This window comes from Pseudogymnoascus destructans (assembly GCF_001641265.1).
Source record: "Pseudogymnoascus destructans isolate 20631-21 unplaced genomic scaffold scaffold_22, whole genome shotgun sequence".
Lineage (NCBI taxonomy): Eukaryota > Fungi > Ascomycota > Leotiomycetes > Thelebolales > Thelebolaceae > Pseudogymnoascus > Pseudogymnoascus destructans.
In genome coordinates this window covers 293,383-315,599 of record NW_020167541.1, presented here as the reverse complement: position 1 = coordinate 315,599, position 22,217 = coordinate 293,383, and the positions used below count along the sequence as shown (strand labels likewise).

At 50.3% G+C, this 22,217-nt stretch overlaps 9 protein-coding genes across 9 annotated transcripts; 5 read left to right on the top strand and 4 right to left on the bottom strand.

Annotated features, from left to right (window-relative positions):
- Positions 1 to 62: 62 nt before the first annotated feature.
- On the bottom strand, positions 63 to 548 carry VC83_07827 (uncharacterized protein; the record flags this gene model as incomplete). Its single annotated transcript, XM_024471391.1, has 2 exons — positions 63 to 414; positions 463 to 548. 2 exons carry the CDS (start codon positions 546 to 548, stop codon positions 63 to 65), a joined length of 438 nt encoding a protein of 145 aa, XP_024321045.1.
- A 345-nt stretch (positions 549 to 893) lies between these two features.
- Positions 894 to 4,099, top strand: VC83_07826 (uncharacterized protein). Its single transcript, XM_024471390.1, has 3 exons — positions 894 to 1,205; positions 1,258 to 3,668; positions 3,724 to 4,099. The coding sequence occupies exons 1-3, from the start codon at positions 1,091 to 1,093 to the stop codon at positions 3,862 to 3,864; spliced, it is 2,667 nt and encodes an 888-aa protein (XP_024321044.1). The 5' UTR covers positions 894 to 1,090; the 3' UTR covers positions 3,865 to 4,099.
- Positions 4,100 to 4,194: 95 nt separating this feature from the next.
- Positions 4,195 to 4,492, bottom strand: VC83_07825 (uncharacterized protein; the record flags this gene model as incomplete). Its single annotated transcript, XM_024471389.1, has 2 exons — positions 4,195 to 4,323; positions 4,391 to 4,492. 2 exons carry the CDS (start codon positions 4,490 to 4,492, stop codon positions 4,195 to 4,197), a joined length of 231 nt encoding a protein of 76 aa, XP_024321047.1.
- Positions 4,493 to 6,586: 2,094 nt separating this feature from the next.
- On the top strand, positions 6,587 to 7,013 carry VC83_07824 (uncharacterized protein; the record flags this gene model as incomplete). Its single annotated transcript, XM_024471388.1, has 2 exons — positions 6,587 to 6,661; positions 6,762 to 7,013. The coding sequence occupies 2 exons, from the start codon at positions 6,587 to 6,589 to the stop codon at positions 7,011 to 7,013; spliced, it is 327 nt and encodes a 108-aa protein (XP_024321046.1).
- Positions 7,014 to 7,736: 723 nt separating this feature from the next.
- On the top strand, positions 7,737 to 8,554 carry VC83_07823 (uncharacterized protein; the record flags this gene model as incomplete). The annotated part of the gene is made up of 2 exons (XM_024471387.1): positions 7,737 to 7,825; positions 7,969 to 8,554. 2 exons carry the CDS (start codon positions 7,737 to 7,739, stop codon positions 8,552 to 8,554), a joined length of 675 nt encoding a protein of 224 aa, XP_024321049.1.
- Positions 8,555 to 10,787: 2,233 nt separating this feature from the next.
- VC83_07822 (uncharacterized protein) lies at positions 10,788 to 12,326 on the bottom strand. The gene is made up of 2 exons (XM_024471386.1): positions 12,022 to 12,326; positions 10,788 to 11,964 (listed from the first exon to the last, which is right to left on the bottom strand). The coding sequence occupies exon 2, from the start codon at positions 11,704 to 11,706 to the stop codon at positions 11,266 to 11,268; it is 441 nt and encodes a 146-aa protein (XP_024321048.1). The 5' UTR covers positions 11,707 to 11,964; positions 12,022 to 12,326; the 3' UTR covers positions 10,788 to 11,265.
- Positions 12,327 to 17,039: 4,713 nt separating this feature from the next.
- Positions 17,040 to 19,070, top strand: VC83_07821 (uncharacterized protein; the record flags this gene model as incomplete). Its single annotated transcript, XM_024471385.1, has 1 exon — positions 17,040 to 19,070. The coding sequence occupies one exon, from the start codon at positions 17,040 to 17,042 to the stop codon at positions 19,068 to 19,070; it is 2,031 nt and encodes a 676-aa protein (XP_024321051.1).
- A 645-nt stretch (positions 19,071 to 19,715) lies between these two features.
- On the bottom strand, positions 19,716 to 20,987 carry PAN5 (2-dehydropantoate 2-reductase (Ketopantoate reductase) (KPA reductase) (KPR); the record flags this gene model as incomplete). The annotated part of the gene is made up of 1 exon (XM_024471384.1): positions 19,716 to 20,987. The coding sequence occupies exon 1, from the start codon at positions 20,952 to 20,954 to the stop codon at positions 19,716 to 19,718; it is 1,239 nt and encodes a 412-aa protein (XP_024321050.1). The 5' UTR covers positions 20,955 to 20,987.
- Positions 20,988 to 22,169, top strand: VC83_07819 (uncharacterized protein; the record flags this gene model as incomplete). The annotated part of the gene is made up of 2 exons (XM_024471383.1): positions 20,988 to 21,373; positions 21,433 to 22,169. Exons 1-2 carry the CDS (start codon positions 21,211 to 21,213, stop codon positions 22,167 to 22,169), a joined length of 900 nt encoding a protein of 299 aa, XP_024321142.1. The 5' UTR covers positions 20,988 to 21,210.
- Positions 22,170 to 22,217: the final 48 nt, after the last annotated feature.

The window sequence follows — 22,217 nt, the reverse complement described above, 5'->3', positions numbered from 1 at the left end:
CCTGGCGATCTTTAGCCCAGGCGTGAGCTAGCGGATGCTTAGATAGGCTAGTCATTCCCCAGCTAGATCGCTTCGCACGACGAAAGAAAGCGAAACAAGCAATAAACTTGCTTTGTTGAGACGGTGGGGGTCCCGTTCGTTCGTTTCGACTTCCATAAATTCTGGCAACTGTAAGGCGTGCCATCGAAGAGATCTCCTGCTTCTGCCTCTGTGTCACTAATGTCGATAACATTCGTGAATAAAGGCATAAACTCTACCGGCTCATTTTGCCCGTTTTGTTTTGGGGCTTTTTTATCTTTCCTGGTCCATAGCTTATCCACAAGTTTCCTCGACGATTTACTTTCCGGGGATTGCAACGGAAAGTTGACCCAAGTGAAGAACGGATGAGAGCCTAATCCTTGGACGCCGATAATACTATGACGAGTTGGCAGGTTACATGCTGGTATTTGTAGGCTGACTTACTCCATTTCTGTTGTGGACCCTGACAGAGCGCCCGTAGACCATATATTAAGGCCATGAGACTTAACCGTCTCTTTCGTACAAGCCATGGTCAACAGCCACAAGAAAGTAGTGATATATCACAGTATAGGACGGAGTAGACAGTGCAGTTTTGCATGACTGACTTTTTAAGCACATTGGGTTCATAAGGCGGGGCATTCGTAATGCTGGGGGAATCCTTCAACAACTATATTTAGCCTCAAGGTTTCAATCGCCAAGTCATGCACATTAAAATCGTTTAAGCCCCGTATTTTGTAGACCGTATAAAAACGTGACGAAAACTTCCAGCTGAACTGTACTATGTGGTATAAATAGGATTTGGTCAGTGCGCGGCCTGGAACAATCGTGGCGATAGGGGATAGGGCCGTACATGATTGGCGACCAAAAGTCCTGTAAATCACTATCCACATGTGGAGGAAGCTCCGCGGTAATATCACGATATATAATTTCTCGTATTGTATCGCGTCTTGCTTCGCATCGATCAATAACATTTGACGGGAGTGCCTCTAGGAGTATAGCTTTCCCTGCGTGGCTCCTCAAGAAGTTCCTTCTTCCTTGATGGACGACTGCGTTGAAACATAGTCCACGAAGGATGTCGAACAGTCTTTCAGCAATATGGACGTGGCTTTACCAATATAACTGCGCCCTCATAGTATGCGTTGTGCTATCAACTTACGGACTTTCTATCGGCAGGCCTATGCTTCAAAGTAAGCATCCTATCACTGCATATTCCGGTCCACCAATGCTAATACGCCACAGCTGGTGCAGTGCAGTTACCATATGCTGAAGTCCTACGATTTGCCTTTCCCCTTTCAACCACACTACTACAGCAATTGATTGTGAGCATTTTTATACTTTTGAGCGGTTGCATTCTCGTTTTCCTACAGCCGGTCCAACGAACATTGCTATCGGCATTTTATAAACCTATACCCCCAACCGACACCAGGTTAGACGACTACTCCTATGTTGATAATACCAAAGAAGTCCTGCGCCCAGCATGGAACCCTGATGATGCTCGAGGAATTGTTGCGTTGGCTGGGATTATTGCTGCTGAATATGCTCTGACCAGCTACGCTTTTTGCTTTGCTCCATTGGAGATATATGTCATTTTTCGTTCGCTTGTTCTTCCGATATCGATATCGATATCAAAACTCGTGTTCTCAAATCAAGACATCTTAACAATAACGGGGAAGACATATCCATCACTTTTGCTGTCACTAGGGACCGTCGTCGCGGCTTATCGGCATGATCTTCCCTGGCCATCCGATGCTGTTTGGTGCGCATTTCTTTCATCCATACTTGGAGCCATTTGGCCTGTTTTTACACAGTATGCCTTTGCAAGTACTCCGGTGCCCGAGAACGACAGCAGGCACGTTGATGGTTACTTTGAGCTTCCTAGAGGCTCGAAACCACAAGACATGCCACAAAGCATCTTTACCTTTTGGAAGTATACCTGCTACGTATCATTATCATGTGTAACCCTCTTATTTGCTGCGGTTCTTATCTCAACAGAGTCACAACAAGTTTTTCGAAACTTCTATGTCAACGGCGTACTCTTTCAATGGCTCCTACTCCAGATACAAGTTGGCTTCTTTCGCTTGATCTTTTTCTGCACCACACTTCTGCTCATCCGGGCAACCTGTGCGACTACAGCCAATTTCGTCATTGTTCATGCATACGCGTCACAAATGACTGTCCTAACGTTCTCAAGTCTGTTGTTTTCGCAGAAGTTCGGGATCACTGTCTGCATTGCTTCCGGAATTTGGTTCTTAAAGAACCAAATGCAATCCTTGGATACTCTCTTTTCTTGGATAGAGAAGCCGTCGCTTCCTCGACACAAAGAATATTTCAGGTTCTTCACTCTCCGGCGTGTACTCATCACAGCTATAGTTATGGTATTCTGCCATACTGGTTTCCAAATTCGAGGCTTCTATAGGACAGAAGCCCGACCCCCTACTTTTTCCCCTCCAACGCCAGATCATGACGCCTACCTTGGTCCACGTGCTAGACCAGATATATTGGCGAACCTAGACCTCCTGGTGGATGAATGCCGAGGACCTTACGAGAAACCAGAAAAGTTACGGGACGTCCGAAGCTGTATCGACTACCTAGCTATCCAGCAAGATACGTATTTCCAGGTTCCAGAGACGGGCCAAGCGGTGACTGCTACAGTTCCTGAACAAGGTCCTGATAATTCAAATTGTGGAGGTCCTATCATTCTATACCATGTCTGGTGGTCTGGACCACCATCATGGCGCACAGAACTCTTTATAAAATCCTACTTCTACACTCAGAGACTTGCCTGCTCTAGGCTTTGGATCTGGATAAACGTCGATCATCACCCCGGTGCCTTAACAAACTGGATCAAGCATCCAAGCTTCGCGAAGTTCCTCTCATTTATCGAAACCGGCGAAATCGAGTTGAAGGAGTGGCGCCTCCCCTCCCGTGTTCCTATCTCCCCAACCATCGACCCTCTCGACAGAGCACGCTACTACGCACAACCTGGCCAGCCAAACTCCCAGGGCGAGGTTTTTGTTGCAGATTCAATTGTCCGAGATACTACAGGACAGGAGTATATTCAGTTCTACAAACCAGGCGATCAAACCCAACTCGCATTCTATACCGTCGCCTCTTCCGACGCTGCACGCCTCATCATCCTTCATCTCCATGGAGGGGTATATCTCGACATTGACATGCTGCTTCTACGCGACATGCGTCCTCTCCTGCTAACCGGCCGCCCGTTCTCAGAGCGCTGGGGTGCACACGCCGACCCGACACTGTACAACAATGCTCTAGTGGCTCTCCCAGCGAACTCAAGCATGTCATCCTATCTACTGACGGGCGGGACGCGGATGGGGTTAATGTATCACTTCATGATACTGGGTAGAATGATGGTTAGTGAAGGCCGCAACGAGGCTGACGCTGAGCGTGGCCTGCTGAAACTCGAGAGCGCGTTCTTTGACCCCTCCTGGCCTGCTATGGATGGCATGGCGACTGGGAGGTGTTTGGTGCCTTGTTTGAAGGGCTGGAGCGATGTCTTTAAAGCCCGTATCTCAGACGATGAGTGGAGTGCGTATGATGGAGACATGGCGCCCGAGTCGGAGCATGGAAACAACCGGACGATGGAGAATTTCTTTCGCGGTGCATGGGCGTACCATATGCATAATCAGGTATGTTGTCGCAGAATCTCCATGTCAATGACACGGGAGAGCTAACGGCGGATAGTGGAATGCGGTGTACGAACAAGGGTCCTGGATAGATGTCATTGCGAGAAGTCACGATAGGTTTTTTGCTGGAGCTGGAACGAATGCATATGGGGAGAAGTGGGCTGGAAAGACACTTTCGCAATATGGAACCGAGAGTTAGAAGCACAAATTCTCTTCAGGTCTACCTGGATAGGTAGATCTGAACCTTATACCTAGACTGTTGTGTTTGGGATATGTACTGCCATTTAATGAAGACGCGAGGTTGCCGGGGTGGGAGCACGGGCACGATTTAATAATAATATTAGGCAAACAAAATGACTTCGATTTCCATGTCCACCAAGAGAATATAAAGGCTTTAATTGCAGCTCTTACAGTTGTAGCTATCCATAGTATCCAAATTTGCCAAGCTATCTACCACGTTTCGGGCCTTTACATATCACTTCCAATGCTATCACCAAGGCATTAACCTTAAAACGGCGCAGTGAGGGTCTCATTTAGCAGGTGGTGTAGGTTGCACCGCAGCATTTCCAGCACTTGGTGTATGCAGCACCAGTCTTGTCTTGACTCTTGAAGGTATTCCAGCAAGTCTCGACGATAGGACCAGCGGGACAGGTACGTGCTATGGGTTCAAGTCAGCCAAGGAAAACATTAAGCTACCAAAAGATGGGTGGTAGGATATAATTAACCTCAAGGGCTGCAGCTGTGGCTGGCTCAGCAACTGGTTCAGCGGCAGGGGCGGCAACAGCGAGTCCAATAACAAGGACGATAGTGGCAGAGGAGATCTTCATTTTGACGGTGGTTTGTTGGGCTTCAAGAAGGATGGTTTGCATTGTATTGGAGATGCTCTTTATTGATGCTATTCCTCGAGGAAAGATTACCATGCTTCTATAGGTCTCCGTCTCAATAGACAGACATCACTATTGGCTACAGTGTTAAAGCAGACACGGCAGGCAGGAAAGGAAGAGGCCTAATATTGCCACATGATTAAGAGCACCGGATTGTTTAGGCTGAAATGATGAAGCCAAACCCTTGATTAAGAAGATAGGAAACTGAAATGGAAAGAATGAAGCACGGTCATTCTAATATGATAGAGCAGAGGCGGCACTAGAGGGCGTCAAAACATACTTTGGTTCTTGGTGGCTAATATAGATCATCCATGTCGAGAGTGCTTAGGTGCCATCAGCCACTGGCCAATGTTCAGCCAATGTTGAAGACGAAGTTAAGCATTGACTGAGGATTTGCACAGAATCATACTTTACCCCGCGAATGTTTCTGTCAGAGGTCCAATTGTTGCCGCGTAGACCGTCGCCAAATAACGTACATCCTGACTGCTAAAAGGCGACGATGATGATTATGATGATATTTATTTACGTCTCACCTAATCCAACACCACTTGAACTAACCAATTGGCGCACAAATGGGGCTCTTGGAAAGCTTCACAACATTGTTGTTTTTGTACAACGGTTGTTGTAACGAATTGCTAAATTTAGAGAGTATAGCTAAGGCAGAAGGCTTGAATGGGACAACTAAACTCGTTAGAACTCATGGTCTCATATGATTGGCTACGCTCTACGGCCTGGTGTTCAGCCTGTAATTCGGATGTTTTGCTTAGAGCACAAGGACGAGCTTTGGGATGATACTTTGACTACTAATGAGTGGTCTCATCTTGAAAAAGTATTTAGGATTCTCGAGATCCTAGAACAAACTACACCTAATGTAGAAGGCTCGTTTGGCTCTCTTAGCAAGGTGATTATGACCATGGATTTTTTGCTTAAGCTTTTCGAAGACATTACAGAGTCAAAAACGGAAATCAAATATTCAGATGCAATTAAATCTATGGCTAATGACGCATGGAATAAGCTTAACAAGTACTACATATAACAGAGGCAAGTGGGGTGTAATGCTAACTTCTAAATGATAGAAGACATAGAGGTTTCTTGCGTAAGGTTGACTTGACAGAGGAGGCAGGGGATTAAACACAAAGGCTTTCTAAGTAACACGTTATCTCCCAATTGAGGCGCAACCCTCTCCCAGCTCCAACCGTGACTTAATTTTGGCTCTGCAGACTCTCAAAAGAGAGCTGGAGGTTCGTAGGATGCACCGCGTACAGGTGTTGAGTCTTCGCATCCTCTGCTAAAAGGCGATGGCTTACGAGGGCTTTCCCGCAAAGTCCAATCAACCCCCGAGGCTTAGAGCAACAGTCATTTAACCGGGTAGTATATCGATATCTGGCATGCCCTCAACTTTTTCATTGTCAACAACTATCCTTTTCATCTTTGAACAAAATTTAGTAATGTATTCCAGTGACAACGTGGTAATTAGCCAGATGGCTAAATACCCAGAACCGCCACAGAATTGAGAGGTATGCGTGGAACTTCCCGTTCGCATGTACAATACAACAGAAGAAAAACAGCGAAATCTGAGATAAATATAGTAATGCGAAAGGAAACGGCCAAAGAGCCTTGGAACCAATGAAGATGGCACTTATCTAAGCTGAAAGTGCCGCCAGGACAAGCCAAAACGGTAAGCTACGGCATCCATATGCAACCAGAAGGCGCTTATACGTGCTATATCCACGTTCTGACAAAGTAAACAATCACAGAAACCCCTTTATGCTCTGGTCGTAGAATTCTCTTGACAACGTGACGTCGTTGAAGTTGTGTGGTAGAATTGAGGGGGCCCTTGACTGCAAAGCACGCTAGTGCGGCTCCCAAATCCATGGCACTTCACCTGGCTCCTGAGGATGCAAAACAGATAGATTCTTTAACCGTGGATGGATATCTTGTTTTAATCAGAATAAATTGTTGGCCATCTCATGCCATATTGTAAATAGTTTAAGCCTCGGGCACTTTAATTGTTGATGGATTCTATGGATGCCACACATGCCGATAAAGGCTGGCCCGAAAGAGGAGACGGAACAGGCCCCCTGTTTCCTGCAACCACTGCCGGATCAGAAAGTAAGATGGCTCTTGAGAAATTCGAGGGGCTAGATATCCCCTATCTCCATCAATTCGTATCCGGCATACGCGATACTAACTGTGTCGTACCAGACTGAAGTGCAATCGCGTGCAACCATGCGGGGCTTGCTCCAAATCTGGAGATGCCTCCACATGCCACTTTGAGTCCCGCGGCACCACCAGAGACGACCAAGTCGTTATGGATAGAACCACGAAAAATGCTCTAACTGCTCGTATTAACAAACTAGAGTCCATTTTGCGGTCTGTCATGGGGGCCAAAGACCAAACCCCTCAGTCCGATGACTCGAGTCACGTCGAAGACCAGGAATTTGATGGCATTACTGAGTCTTAGGGGCTATGAAAGTTGATAAGTCGAATGATACCGAGTACCTTGGTTCTTCGCACTGGGTATCAATACTGGCTGAGGTTGGTGTCAACCCCCTGAGCAAAAAGCCCATTATATCATTATCTTTGTTGGCTTATTCCTCTATCAGATTGACGAAATCCGTATGTTCTTTGCGTCAAACCACGAAGACTACGAGCGCAATGCCTTAAAGTATAAGGAGCGTTCATGGGATGCTAAAGGCAGATCGGGCCTTCTTCGTGGGACAGGCATATAGTTAGCCAAGAAGAGCTCGTGGCTCAGTTACCTCCGAGACCTGTAGTCGACATACTTGTTGATCGTTACTTCAGTGTCTATTCCTGGATAATGCGTATGTCGCCCTGGTCACCTTTTTGATCGTTGCTGATACTCAACAGCTATAATACACGAACGCACATTTCGTAAAGAGGTGAGCTTCCATTACTGGACCCGTTGGAGTTTGATGCCTAATAAGTCTGCATTAGTATAAAGCTTATTGGGAAGGATCCTACGCAACGGCGGATTGTGTGGCTTGGCCTCCTCTTTGCCATGTTGCATCTAGCAGAACTATCTTATGGAGACCGACAGAAATGCCCGCAGTCTTAGCCGATGCCCTTCGCACGCCTTGGGAGTTTGGAAAACGCACAGTTGAATGCCTCCTAGCTGCGGATTATACCAATCCCGTCCATTATCCATTATACGATTGAAACTCTGATGTCGTATATCCAGGTCGAATGGATGACTGCCCAGGATACTGGCATGGAAGGCTATCTGGTACTTGGCGTCACCACCCGTCTGGCCATGTGAATGGGAATACATCGCAACGCAAGCGACCATCGAAGACTCAGTCCGTTCCAGGGAGAAATGCGTAGTCGACAAGGGCTGTCATACTCCGCACCGATCTACTCTACTCATTCAAACTATCATTTCCCACCACAATTCGCAGATACGACTATACCTGCGCGATTCCACGAAATATCTCCGACGACGACTTCGACGATCCTACAACAGAGCTCCCACCTTCAGAAGCTTTGGAGGAAGCAACAGAGGCTTCTTACACAATAGTCAAAGGAAGACTCATACTTGTTCTTGGGGGTATCATTGAACTTATAGGATCTCGTACTAAAATCCGGCGCGAGGACCTTGAAAAACACGGCGAGGCCCGTTTAGAAGCCAGAGAGCTGATACCTCGGTATCTCCCTGTCCAACCATTTACCCCCACGGCCAGCGACACAGCAACTGCGAAACTACAACGATCACGCATCGATGTTGACAGCGTGTATCATCTAGGCCGCTGTCTCCTGTTTAGGAAATTTGTACCACAAGCTCGTCGCTACCCAGCAGCGATCGAATACCGTGATAACTGCATAGACGCAGCCATGATCTTGCTAAGCCATCAAGCTGCACTAGCCTTGGACCACGGTGCTACCTGTCCGCGAAATGTCCAGAAACGACACTTTCACAGGCTAACGACGCACGATTTCTTCCTTGCTGCGATTATAGTCGCGGTGGATTTATATGCGGAAGTTTAACACGGCGCCAGTGGCCAGATATCAAGTGACGCTTCTCGTTGGGGCTCTAATCGAAAATTCGAGATGGTGAATGCGCTGGAGACAGCCATTGGGCTCTGGAGGATCGGAAAGGATAAGTCTGCAGATGCCGCCAAGGCTATGGCGTGTTCTCGTTTGTGCTGGATAAAGTGAAGGCAACGCAATGGTCAGTTGCGGAAGAAGGGGATACAAAGGTTCAACTGATCAATGATGCTGTGCATCATCTGGAGCCGGTAGTCCTGCCGCAGGAGCGGACCAGATGTTACGGGCTTTGAATGGGTAAGATACAGCTCTATCTTCTTCACCTCAAGCTTGAAAACTAGATTGCTGACCTTCTATTCTTCAGGGCATGTGGATGGTAATTGGAACGCTGTCGATGATTACTCGACACTCCTCCAGTGGCCGCCAGTAAGCACTTTTGACAACAATGCAGCACTATAAGAAGGGCCAGTGGTAGGCAGGTTCTCCTGGCCATTCTGGGATAAGAAATTTTAGCCACAGAGATAATATCCCAAACGAAGTATCGGGACAAGCGCAGATCCTACGACGGAGAAATGAGGCGTTCCTGTATTTTGGTAAGATCACCCGGTCAGGGAGAGTGACTAGGCGCTCCTTCGCCTTGCAGCGCAGATTCAGGCGCAAGCGAGGGAGGCTGGATAGTGGTAGCCGCAGACCAGCCGCCAATACCAACGCCGACGGCCACCGAAGGAATTGGTCAGTGAGCACGAACACCACGAGGTTGATAGAGATCACAGGATCTTGGCCGTCTGTTTCGGACCCTGATGGCTGGGATATTTCCCGAATAATGGGCTGGGTGAGACATTGCTATCTTAGCATGACCATCTAGAGCTCTTATATATCGGCTAGAAATGATGGCTGGGGGTTTTTCTCCAGAATATTGCACCGCGCGGGTAATTACGGCCCGATGCTCCCATGGTTTAGTGTCATTTATATATCTAGGGCACGAGTGCTGCAAATTTTATAGAGATCATAGCTGATGTTTCAGACTCTGATGGCTGGGAGTTTGTGAATGATGGGAAGGTAAGACACGGATGTCTTACAATGACCTTCGATTTGGAGATAAGCCTCATAAAATTATATATTGAAGAATAAAGATGGCTGGGGTATTTACTTTAAATTTACTGTATTTGGCGTTTTTCTGCAGCTCAATGATCTAATGACTTTGGGCCTCATGTATCAGAATCATGCATCAGAGCACAAGACGCCTCCACCGAGCCCATAGTCAGTCACTACAGCAAGGCCCAGATGTAGTTTGCATAGCCATTCATAGCTAATATACACGGTTACGAGTCAAGCTAACAGCCCGAAATTAATCATCCTCGAAGTCCGATCACCCCTCCCTTCGGCACCTCCCTCCTGCCCCTTTCCCCGCTCTCTCTCCTGACATCCCGCCACCCCTCCTTCCCCATCCCCCTTCTCCCTTCCGCCCCCGCTACCCCGCTGTGGCGTTTACCTTCTGCGGAGTACTGGAAGGTGGGTAAAGGTGGCTCTACAGGATGGGCAGAAGTAGGCACGCACAAAACATTGCCATGCTTTTTTTGGTCACCAAGACCGGTTGCTTTGGCGCTGCTGGGCGGAGTTTGTATAACTTTCTGACATGACGATGGAGGCGGATATCTAGAGAGGGTGCAGCGAGGTGATTAAGGTGTGGCTTTTCAGCTATTGGGGTGGTATCAAACTCCTTTCCTCAACACCACTCCCTTTATCTGAGGAATATATAAAACTCGTCTGAGAAATATCCGTATTATATTTGAGATAACATAATGATAATGCCTCACCACATGGAGAATAATTCGATATAAAACCAATACCTGAATCCCCGAGCCTATTTTCGAACTTGATACCCTCAAGAAGCATCAATAATGTAAAAATAACTATCTCCAAACGGATCAAGTTTCATGAGTTCTCACACATTGCCCCACGTCGTCCGCCTTGGCCAGCACGCGAGTACTGTGAGCTTCATATGTCATGTGATCAATTGTTTTAATATTTTCTCTCTGTTGCATCTCTCATCTATAGAAAGAAATTCCAGAAGATCCCAATCTTCCTTTGAAACTCACCACTTCTACCAACTTACCTCGTAACCATTCTCGTAATCAACCAGCCACGTGATATAAAAACCACTCTCATCACGTGCTTACTATCAAGAGATTTTCTCAAAAATCTCAAAACCAGCGACGACGACTCAACAGCCCACCATGGCGGCGGTCAGACCCGAAAGCAGCAGAAATGAAGCGCCAACAATCCTCCCTTGAAAACTCTTCACTCCCCCAACCTCCCCCTCCACTCCTCCCCGTTACGATCCGTGCCGTTTACCAACATGGCACCAGAAACGACAGCTCAGCTCTCACCTCCATGCCCAATTGAGCGGTGAACGCGTCCCTCCCACGTGCATCGATCCATAAACGCTCTTGGCCCCCCCTCGGCAACACGTAAGAATCGCGTCTTCCCTCTGGACACTGTTAGTGTCCAACCCCGAAGAAAACTCTGTGCTGCTGGGGAAAAATTCGTATTAGGCAAGCTTCATCGACCTCTGATGGGCCTGGATGATGCGAGGAAGGGCCTTACGGCTGAGAAAGGGAAGGGGTGTGGATGAAAAGGGCTCGATAGTGCAGATGCAGGCCGAGATTAACGTAGCGGTGAGCAAGCGCTAAGTTGGGAGGCCGACACATCTATGCGTGAGTCCTGGCGGGAGGTACAAGGGCGGAGGGCATCGCATTGGCCCACAGCGGGGCCGCGCGCGGCGAGGCTGGGGAGAGCTGGTGTGGGTTTGATTTATGGGTGGTGTGGAGGGATGGGGATTTGAAGGGGTTGTTTACTATGAGATTGCAGGAGCGGTCAAGAAAAGTTATTTGAGAAAGGATTGAAGATATTTTTTTGAGGGTGGGTATGGGATGTTGGATATCGATACCAGATAGTGTGGCCGTTAAACTACCTCTTCCAATGCGATACTCACGGTCGTCGCAAAGTTGAAGTTGTTGTAAGAAGCCAAACGGCCACGATGTCTCACCGCCACCCTCCCCATCATGAATGAATGACCCAGCACCCCATCCTCCATGCGTGCCCCAGCACCCCATCCTCCATGCGTGCCCCTCCTGTTCACCAGCCATCATCCGGCCTCAATCCCCAATCGAGTAATTCAACCCCCCCAAACGACACCAACCACCAGACGCCGCCAGTCACGCCTCGGGAACCACCTGCGAACGCCTCCGAGGCCTGTCTCGGGTTTGCATGCGCGGGTCGAGTCGCGGCCCCGTGTAAGGGCTTGGAAATTGGCGGCAAAGTTCTCCATCCCGATCGTTTCTCCGATATGCTTGATTCCACTGAGAATTTTTGATGCTTCAAGGTTTAAAAGCTGAGGCACTACTGCGCTAAACTTCAAGTCAGACCATACTCACGTATAACATAATGATTAATATTGGCTTGACTCCATAGGTAACAACGCGACTGTGAAAGATTACTGAATAGAAACGAGATGATGTATCGCGTCTGTGTTGTTTTAAATGGCAGGAGCGATGGTCACTAAAGTTGCATGACCATTTCTCGAGACACCACCAGCCACGGAGCGAAGATGACCTGTCAGAGCCACCAGTGCGTGTCACGACACCAGGACCCCCTTCCAAACCACCTCACCCTCTCTCAATTGCCGGAGTTGAGAGTGGGCGAGATAAATGGCTGGCAGTCTGGTAGTCTGGCCACACACACAAGCCCGACGTTGGCCTACAGCTCTTAGCCTCCACCAACCACCCCATCCATTGGCCCCCCAATCCCCCCAATTCCCCCCAATCCCCCAATCCCCCAATCCCCCAATCCCCCAATCCCCATGTTGCTGCACGGCGAGGTGGTTGGTAAACGGCATCCATCAGCCATGCGGGTCCAGAGCCCGCTGTGCAACGACGCTTGAATGTGGGAAAGGGTGGGAAAGGGAGTATGTATGCTATTTTCCCGGTTGGGCATGTGTACTCCGTACGGTACATGAACTTACCTCCACGTAATGCGGGGGACTGGGTAACGCGGTGGATTTCTGAAGACGACGCAACTCCTTCTTCAATATGGATGTGCGCTTGTCCTTTTTTTGGTGAGGTCTTGTGTCGCTTTTTCCGCCTCCATCACCGCATCACATAATTCTTGCGTAGTAATGTGAAAATGACCCTTCCATACAACCCTTTTACCCTTCGTACGGACTGTACGTCGCTTCATAATCGCAGTTAACATCAGGTTGGTGGCTCGAAGTTGCTCCGACGCAACTGTGGGTTTTTGGATGCATGTCCGCACCAGTGTTGATGGCACACCACCATCATTAATTGTCGCTGTAAGGAGTTCATTTGCGGTGCGCATCCATGCGTACGGACAACCTGCAGATGGGGATGCCGTTTTATGAATCGCTGTACCTAGTGGTAACCAAGGGAGAATCGTGGTTGGGGCGGAAGTGAGTTTGGCGTCGCGTCGTCAAAATTGAGTGACCGGTGCGACTGGATTTCTCAACCACTGATTGTTAGGTTCTTAATCCACTTCAGAAGTATCACCTCTTGTGCGCCTGACAAACTCTGTTGTTGCTAGCGGGCTTAAGAGCGTGTCAAACCTCCGTTGGCACGACGCGTCACGGAACTCTTGGGTAACCCCAGCACTTTCTCAGCGTGATATGCGCTCTTGTACTTCCCAGATTTGACATCTAATACTGCTTGGGCTAGTAAGGTTTCACGTTCAGCAATACCCAGGTGTTCACGATTCATTGTTGAGTTATCTACAATTATCTGACGTTGGTGGGGTAAATCCACCGCGTTACCCAGTCCCCCGCATTCCACCGTCACTTACGTTACGTAAGTAAGTAGCCCCTTGAATCCTTCGAGGCTTCCTGGCGCTTGCTAAGTTAAGCGGCAGAGCAAGGCCTCGTCAGTCGAAGCGGCTGGCACGGCATGTGCGATTTGGAATGCAGCTCACGGCCTCGAAACGGTCTCAGCAGGCCAAGCTGAGCCATGCCTTGAGGAAATGGGGAAGGAGAAACAGCGAGAGTTGAAGCCGCACTGGCGCGGCTTCAACGAGTGGTCGGTTAGCAAGGGCGGGTAGAATTGGCTAAAACAGCTGGTCATGGCCTCGCCCGCCCCAAAGGACGAGTTGGTTGGTCGAGACGGAGGGAAGGTGGTGGTGTACTGCGCGGGGAAGTTATTGGTTCGTCATGCGTGCCGGGCTGAAGGTTATTTGGACACTTGAAACGAGGATGGGACTAAGCACTACATAAGTATGAAGCAGCATTTCGCCTCTTGAGCAGGTTTTGCCCCGTCGTCGGTCCCGCGATACCGATATGGCGATAAGAGGTTGGTTGGAGGTTGGAGCTTCTGGTCCCGTCTGGAGATAAGGGGTTATGGAGTTCGAGTTTGAGATTAGGTGAGGGGGATGAGGGGATATAGAAACATTGGACCAGAGAAACATTGGACCAGTTTAAGTCGTGATGCTTAATGCGAGTTACTCTATCTGATGTGTTTGATCGTTGGGGAAGCGGACTCATGAAACGGCTTCTGGGCAAGGTCAAGTGCCTGACTAAAGTCGTCGTGGTACTTTGTGTCTTTCACCCAACGTTGCGGGGGAGGGAAGTACCATTGCACGCTTCCCCCGTCAATGGAAGAGTGAAACAACGACGTAGCACGGGATTCGCGGCCCCTACATACGATAGTACAGTATAGTCGTAGTACTGTACCAGTATAGCGTTTTGCACTTGCACTTCCCTCGTCGTACTATGAGACAATGTAGCCGTCGTGATGATGGCACACGATCACGCCAGTGTGTCGGACCTGCCGTTCAGAGGCGCCGCGGGGATCAGCGATCAGCCACCGATGCAAGCACGAATTGCCGTCCTTGCCATGCTGGTTGCTGCTACAGTACATGGTTGAACAGCCTGGCTTGTCCTATTTCAGTAGCGATGATGCCATGGCCTATGGGAAGCATTGTTGCGTTGCTTTCCCCCACATTTTATAGATCACATTCTAGATGGCCCCTACCCGCCGCGAACTTTGAATGGGAAGGGGAAGGGAGAAGGGAGGCGATTCAGGAGACGCGTGGTAAGAGGTACTGTAACTCCGTACAGTACTCCGTGGTTCACAGTGCGAGTAGGGAGGGCGGTTCGCAGGTAACGGTTGGCTGATGACCTGCGCTCCTGATCTAGACGCGCTGGGCAACCGGCTATCCGCCTCGTGTGGTTACGCAACATTCGTCATCTAAGTTTGGAACAACGGCCTATTCGTAATAATCCGCTCGCTCAAGACGCCGAAGATTCCAAACTCGGTAGAGATATGGCTAGTTGATGGAGATATACTGTTCCCCAGCCGTCAGTGCAGATTTATGTGTAGAAGGTGCTGGAAGAGTACTTGGTTACTGGACTGTGAAAGCGGCAACGGGTCGTGTCTGTTGTTGCTGGGCCAAGGTGGCTGATCAGGGCTCATCGATTGGTCTCCAGACCTCAGAGGGGACGTGCATTGAGCCAAATGGTTCATGACACGTGTGGGTACATTTGGTACAGTAGTTTGGTTGTGCTGGACACGGTCAGGACCAACCGTTGGGGATACGGGGATACATACACCCCCAAGTGTACACCTCCTGTGATCAATCTCCCGCAGGTCTCAGGTATGGTTGCTGCAGGAGTAAAAGTTATCCCATCGATGATGCCGAACATGCATTCATCATCATCAGAGACTCTCCCTCCCTTCAATCCCTTGCTTGTTTACTTCTGGAATCCATTATACGAATTGATGCCGATTGTACTTGTAGATCTTCCCCTCATGTTTGTACTGTATCGTAGCACCGTAGCACCTTCGTGGAGATTGAGGTCGAGGTGAGTCTTGGTCGTGTCCATAAACCCCCAACCGTTCATCTTCATATTCACACGGTTGGTATGGTTACGGCCATCTCAATCTCAATCAAACGGGCGGGGCATGTACTCCCTTGCAGCAAATGGAAGATTGGCGGTTGCTCCAGCACCTTCTACTGTACACCTTTTGCCACCGTGCCACCCTCCGACCGCGCTAGTGCTCAGCCTGCGTTAACGCTTCTTTGACCGCCAGCAGTTCCCAGCATTGCCCACACCATACCCACCTTTTTGTACCGTTCCCGCATTTATTCCTGCCTCAGGCTGCCATTACCTCCCAGCCGCCGGCCTCAGGTCAAGTACACCCTGATATCCCCATCCATGACTGACCCCATTTCGTCTCCATCCGACCATCCTCCTCTTGCTTCTTCCTTCTCTCATCACATCACAACTTCATTTCATCTTCCATATAGGACTGGACGCAGCTCGATTTCGTGCACGCAGTTGCTCATCCATCCTCCTCTTTCTCCTCTTCTCTTCACCCCAATCTCACTCTCGACCCTCCGACGCATCCCCAATCGCCACCTAGAACCCTCAACCCCCCCCCAAATCGTCAACCGCTTGTTGAGACAAACCACCAACGAGGAATCAACAACACAACAACAAACATCACCCTCGACATCCTTTGTGTCACAACAATCGAAACTCTTTCATCACTCTGCTCGATAATTCAAAGCCGCAACTGTTCAGCATAAATTCCGGTTTTGCTTCGTCTTGCTCCGAGGCTCCACGCGTACTCCACCATCAAGGTTGTCGAAAAAGTTCGTGAACACGGCGGCCGAAGAGTCACATCTTCGACTACCTGTTCTAACAATCAACTTCGTCAGCTGATGACTGCCGCTCTGCTATCAGCCTCCTTATAAAAGCCTGCTGGCTCATTCTCCCAACGATCTCGCCGACCGCACCATCGATCGAGTCATACCCCCCCAGCTCAGTGACCTTCCGCCATCACCATCTACCAGACACCTATTCACGGCGGCCTTCGATTCTCCAAGGACAACCAACATCCCCGTTGATTGACCTACTCCCGTTCGCCACTGCTTCTTTGTTGGATTCGACATCCTCCAGCAAACCAAACAACTCTTTTTTTCGAGACTTCCATCACTCGTCGAACCCCGTTCGCAGTTCATCCGATTTCTCATGTCATTATAACGATATATATTATTTTTTTTCCTTTCCGGACACTCGTCCACCTGTCGACCTTCATCCGTTTACGATCAATCGATCACTTCTCTTTTGTTACCAGCAATTCGATACCACCCCATGAGCCACTGACACTATACGATACGGAGTTTCAACTTTTTTTCCTCTCAATACTATACGGAGCATTATTATCTTAAGCAACACTATCAATCACTCTCAGCACCATCCTTTACATTACTACGTCTTGTCCGCCATACATTCAGCATAAGACTGCCATCCATCATCTTGTTTCAACAGACAAAAGCATTCGACATTCATATTGCCCTCGTTAGGCTAATACGTTACGAATCGTTTGGTGTATACTACAATCAACCACCCCCTCTCAATTAATCGACGCTATCCTCAATCCCTTCTTCTCATACCTCGACGGCTACCACCTACAAAATGGATTGCTTAAGAGATAACTTCTACGATGGCTTGGTTCTCGACGGCCGGTTCCAGACCGTCTCGCCTTTGAACCATGGCTCTTTTGGCATGGTTTTCCTGGCGAACGACATGCTCACTGGCGAGAATGTTGCCATCAAGTGCCTCACCAAGAAGTCTGCCGCCAAAGACGTTCAGTCCAGCTTTGCCATCGATGAGAAGTCCGAGGAACTGGCTTGCCACAACATTCTCGGCGATCACAAGAACACTGTCAATCTCATTCATTCTTTCGAGACGGACAACCACGTCTACCTCGTCCTAGAGTTTTGCTCCAATGGCGATTTGTACGAAGCTATTCGCACTGGTTGCGGCCCACTAGAAACTGAGCACGTTCGGGATTTCATGATCCAGTTAATCGATGCGGTTGAATACATCCATTCCAAGGGGATGTACCACCGTGACATCAAGCCCGAGAACATCTTTCTCATGAAAGATGGCAGCATGAAGCTTGGCGACTTTGGGCTGGCAACCAAGGACACTTGGTCATACGAGACTACTGTTGGTAGTGACCGCTACATGGCCCCAGAACAATATGACTCAGCTGGCGCTGGATATTCGCCAGCTCAGGCCGATATCTGGGCCATCGGCATCATTTTGCTTAACATTTTGTTTTCTCGCAACCCCTTTACGACACCAACTGAAGCCGACCCACTTTTCCTCGACTTCTCACGGGACAACCAAGCACTCTTCGATGTCTTCGCGGACATGTCCCAGGACACTTTCGAAGTCATTCTTAACTGCATGAGCTTGGACCCCAAGAAGCGTTCCCTCCAAGGCGCTCGTGATGCCATCGACCGTGTCGTCAGCTTCACCGTCTCGGACGAGCTCGAGGATGACTACCACACCATCTCTCGCAAGCCCATTGCCAGTGCCAACCGCGAGCCTCTCCGCACACCAACCATCAAGACGCCCCAGATCGAACCCTCCAGCGCCTTCCCATGGGCGAAGGCCTTGCATGCCAGCCCACCTGAGCCAATCCGCCAACTGTCCATCCCGGACACGGAGAGCTACACCGAGGACCTGTTCCCCAAGTCCGAGGAAAGCACCAAGGATTGGTTTTCAATCGGCGCCCAGACTTCTTCGATGGCATCTGCTATGAACTCGTCGCTTGGAGGCTCTGTTTTCTCATTGGCTAACAGCCGTCCCATGATGAAGAGGTTCTCTTACTTGGCACCCATCTCTGGCTCTCTGCCAATCAACGTTACGAAGCAAAAGGCTATGCCTTCTGTCTTCGGCAAGAAGGAGATGGTTTCCAAGAGCTGGAGCGACATGTACGATGAGGAGTTTGAAGAGGAAGAGCAGGATCATCAATTCAGCAGACAGGCCCAGAACGCTCGCACCTTCAGCCACGACGAGATCAAGCTCGAAGAGGATGAGACTGCTGCACAGTTCAGCGATGACGAGGAGGAGCTTGTACTTTCAACCAAGAGCTCTTCAGATGTAAATACCAAACCAACTGTCAACGAAGTCGAGTCCGACCAAGAGAATATCAGCGATATCGATGGCGACAATGTCAACGATGGATTCTTCTTCCAGAATTCATCAGCCAAGAATTCAGCGGAGCTGTACTCTCCACCATGCAAGCGCAAGTCGAACCCCCTGGACAAATGGGCCGCACTTGGTGCTCGTCGCCGAGCATACACTGGACACAGCGCGGAGAAGGGCCCGGAGATTTGGCGCGGTAAGCGATCTGTAGGAATGGCATCATCAGCAACAACTGCGAGCTCCGGATTCGGAGCTCTAGGCGTTTTGGATTACAAGCCGGCGGCGACCGGCAATGCGCACAAGGCAAAGGATGCATCCTGGCTACGCAAGGATACTCATCACACACCAATCTTTTCGCGAACGACGGCAGTATATCATAACCGCACACCTGCTGGGGAGCAAGAGAATGTAGATCATACTGCCAGGGAGGTTTATTGCAAGGATAACCTCGGAGACCTCGAGTGGGTTGGGGGCTGGGGCGACAGTGTCGCCGGCCTCCAATTGTAGTTTGGCTCTCTCTACCTTCCGAACGACGACCCTTTTTTATATTACCATTCTTATACGTTTCAACCATACATACAACAACACACACACAACCTTAGACCCCAACGACGGACGTCAACAAGTAACGAATATTTCAACACCCAAAAAATCTCACTTATCACTCTTTGAAAACGCCACCAAACAACTCAAAAAACGAACCCAACCAAAAACCACACCCCCAAAAAAACGCTGTTTTCAGAGACCTAGCCTTTTTTGAGATTTTTTAGTTAACACACATTATGGACGAACCGTTGCGCGCAGGGATTAGGGGAGGACATTAAATATGGATGGATGGAAGTGTAAATAGGACTGAGGGATTGAAGAAGAGGCAATAGGCAAATTGGGAAGGGAAGGAATGGCGCCGTCAATGGACTTGATGTCAGGGCCATTTGGGACTCAGCTTAAACTCGCGATTCTGTGTATAGATTCCCCCTTTTCACTGGGGCTCCCTCATGGGGAGCCGTGGGGTGGGGGGGAGACGTGGAAATACCAGAAATTACCCGCTTATATCATTATCTTGTGTGTTGTGATTTGATAGTATGTGTTTTATGATTATGATGTGTATGTGAATGATGTATGTGATTATGTATGTCCATGTTCCATTCCCAACTACCTTCCCTCCACACCCTCCCTCATCCTCTCAAGCAACCGCCCCACCTCCTCAATCTTAACCACCTCCCCCCGTTCAACCATTCCCATCACCCCTGCATTAACCCCAACCCCCACCCCCATCTCCTCTCCCCTCCCCACAATCCACCCATTAATATAACCAACCTCCGTCCCCCGCCCCGCCTCAACATCCTGCAACATCGAACTCCGATTCCCCCTCGTCGCCTCACAAACTCCCTCCACCATCGCCGCGAGCCTGGCGACGCTGAAGCGCTCGGCTTTTGAGGGGGGGAGGGGGGAGTCGGGGTGGAGGGCTGAGAGGTGGGAGAGGATGACTAGACTGGTTTCGGAGGCGAGGGCGGTGCGGAGGGGGGTTAGGGAGGGGGAGAGGACAGAGCCGTTGGGGATGCGGAAGATGGCTGTGAGGGGGTTTATGACGGCGTTGGCGACGAGTTTCTCGAGAGTGACGTGGAGTAGTTCATCCGCTCCCACCTCTGTCGCTGCCAATGCCTCAGATGATAAAATCGTATCAACCAGCCACCGCGCCGACGTCGAAAGTTCGCTGGTGCGCCCCGAGACGGGCCCGATCTTCAGATCCGCCACCCCCGCGTGCGTGGCGCTGAATTGACCGGTTGAGAAAACACCGTGTGTTACTATGGCGGAGAGATATGTTGGTTGCGCATCAGCGGGGAAGAGAGAGGAGACTTCTTCAACGGCACCAATCCCATTCTGGGTAAATAGAATGGTGGAATCGGCAGACAGCCGCGGGAGGAGGGGGGCGACAGCGGCGGCGGAGGAGGGCGATTTTGTGGTCAGGATGAGGTGTGTGATTGCCGGCCCTTGGGGTGTGATGAGGGAGAGTTCCAAGGGGGGGGATGGGAGGGGTGTGGAATTCCGGGTGAGGACGAGGGTGATGGGGGAGGAGGGAGGGAGGGAGGGGCGATGGGTTAGGAGCGTGAGTTGGGGGGGGTGGGGGAGGAGGGAGAGGGAGTGCGCGAAGAGTTTGGCGAGGTTTCCGAGGCCGAGGATGTGGATGTGGGGTGTTGGTGAGGGGGAGGGCATTTGTTGGTTTGGTTTTGGTGGATTGGAGATAGAGGAGTTGAGGCGGTGGTGTGGTGATCTAGAGCTTTGGCGTGGTGAGGAGGGCATCTGAGAGGCGAGTGGCCGGGTAAGAGTTGCCGACGGCCACGCAAGTCGGGATAGGGCCCGTAATCCGCAAATGCCCTGTCGAGGAGCCATACACTCCGTTCGCCTCTGAACGCAGATATGACCTTAGGTGTGAATCGAGATGCACCTCCCACGTTGTCAACTAGTCAAGTCAACCACGCACACTAGCGGCCGCAACCGTTAGCTCCAGGTACCCCACGTTCGCGCAGGGACCCACATAGCTTAATCCGGTCTTTCTTTCACTGATAAGGATCAAGATAAGGGTGGGATGGGAGTCTGACGACATCACGCAAATAACAACGATTTGTTCGATTCACCTAATGCATTCATGGCGGATAGTAGTGTTAGGACCGAGGCAGTGCAGCCGCAGCTGATTGAAAATGAGATCGCGGAGTTGAAACGGAAACTCCAAGACGCGGAGGAGAGGTTGAACGCTGTCACCAACGCAACTCCACGTGCCCTCCCATCCCAACCAGCCGTCTCGAATGATGGTATCTCTCCTCCCACTCCTTTCCTCCCACACATCCAAAAGCTAACCCATCCCCCATAGTCTACAACCCGACAACCTCCTCCCATTTCCTCCTCCTCCTCGCCGACTCCGCCCTCCCCCTCGGCTCCTTCGCCTTTAGCTCCGGTCTTGAATCCTACCTCTCGCACACCCGCCCCCACTCCTTCGCAACCTTCCTAACCCTCTCCCTCTCCTCCCACGCCTCCGCCACCCTCCCCTTCGTCCTCGCCGGGCACCGCCATCCAGAACGCCTTTTGGAGCTGGATGACGCGCTGGATGCAGCCACCATGTGTACCGTTGGTCGGCGCGCGAGTGTTGCGCAGGGGAGGGCGATGTTGAGTATTTGGGATAGGGCGTTTAGTTCGGCGATTCCGCCATCCAACAATGCCTCGGAGGGGACTCTGAAGGTCTTGAAAGGGTTCTCGGTCTTGCTGAGGTCGGCAAATGCAAGTACGGACGACCTCCCCCCCGCCTCCGCACACCTCGCTCCCCTCTTCGGGATCATCGCGCGGATCACCGGGGTTGGGGAGCGGGAGATGGCATACGTGTACATGCTCTCGCACGTCAAAGCTCTGTTATCCGCAGCGGTAAGAGCGAGTGTGTTTGGGCCGTACCAGGCGCAGAAGTCGTTGGCGAGCCAAGAGGTGCAGAGGGGGATTGAGAGGGTGATTAGGGGGAATTGGGGGAGGAAGGTGGAGGATGCGGGGCAGACGGTGCCGGTTATGGATTTGTGGATTGGGAGGCATGAGTTGTTGTATTCGAGGATTTTCAATAGTTAGGTGGGGGATGGAGAGGGGAGGGGGGTTGTACGTACCATTAACGTTTGG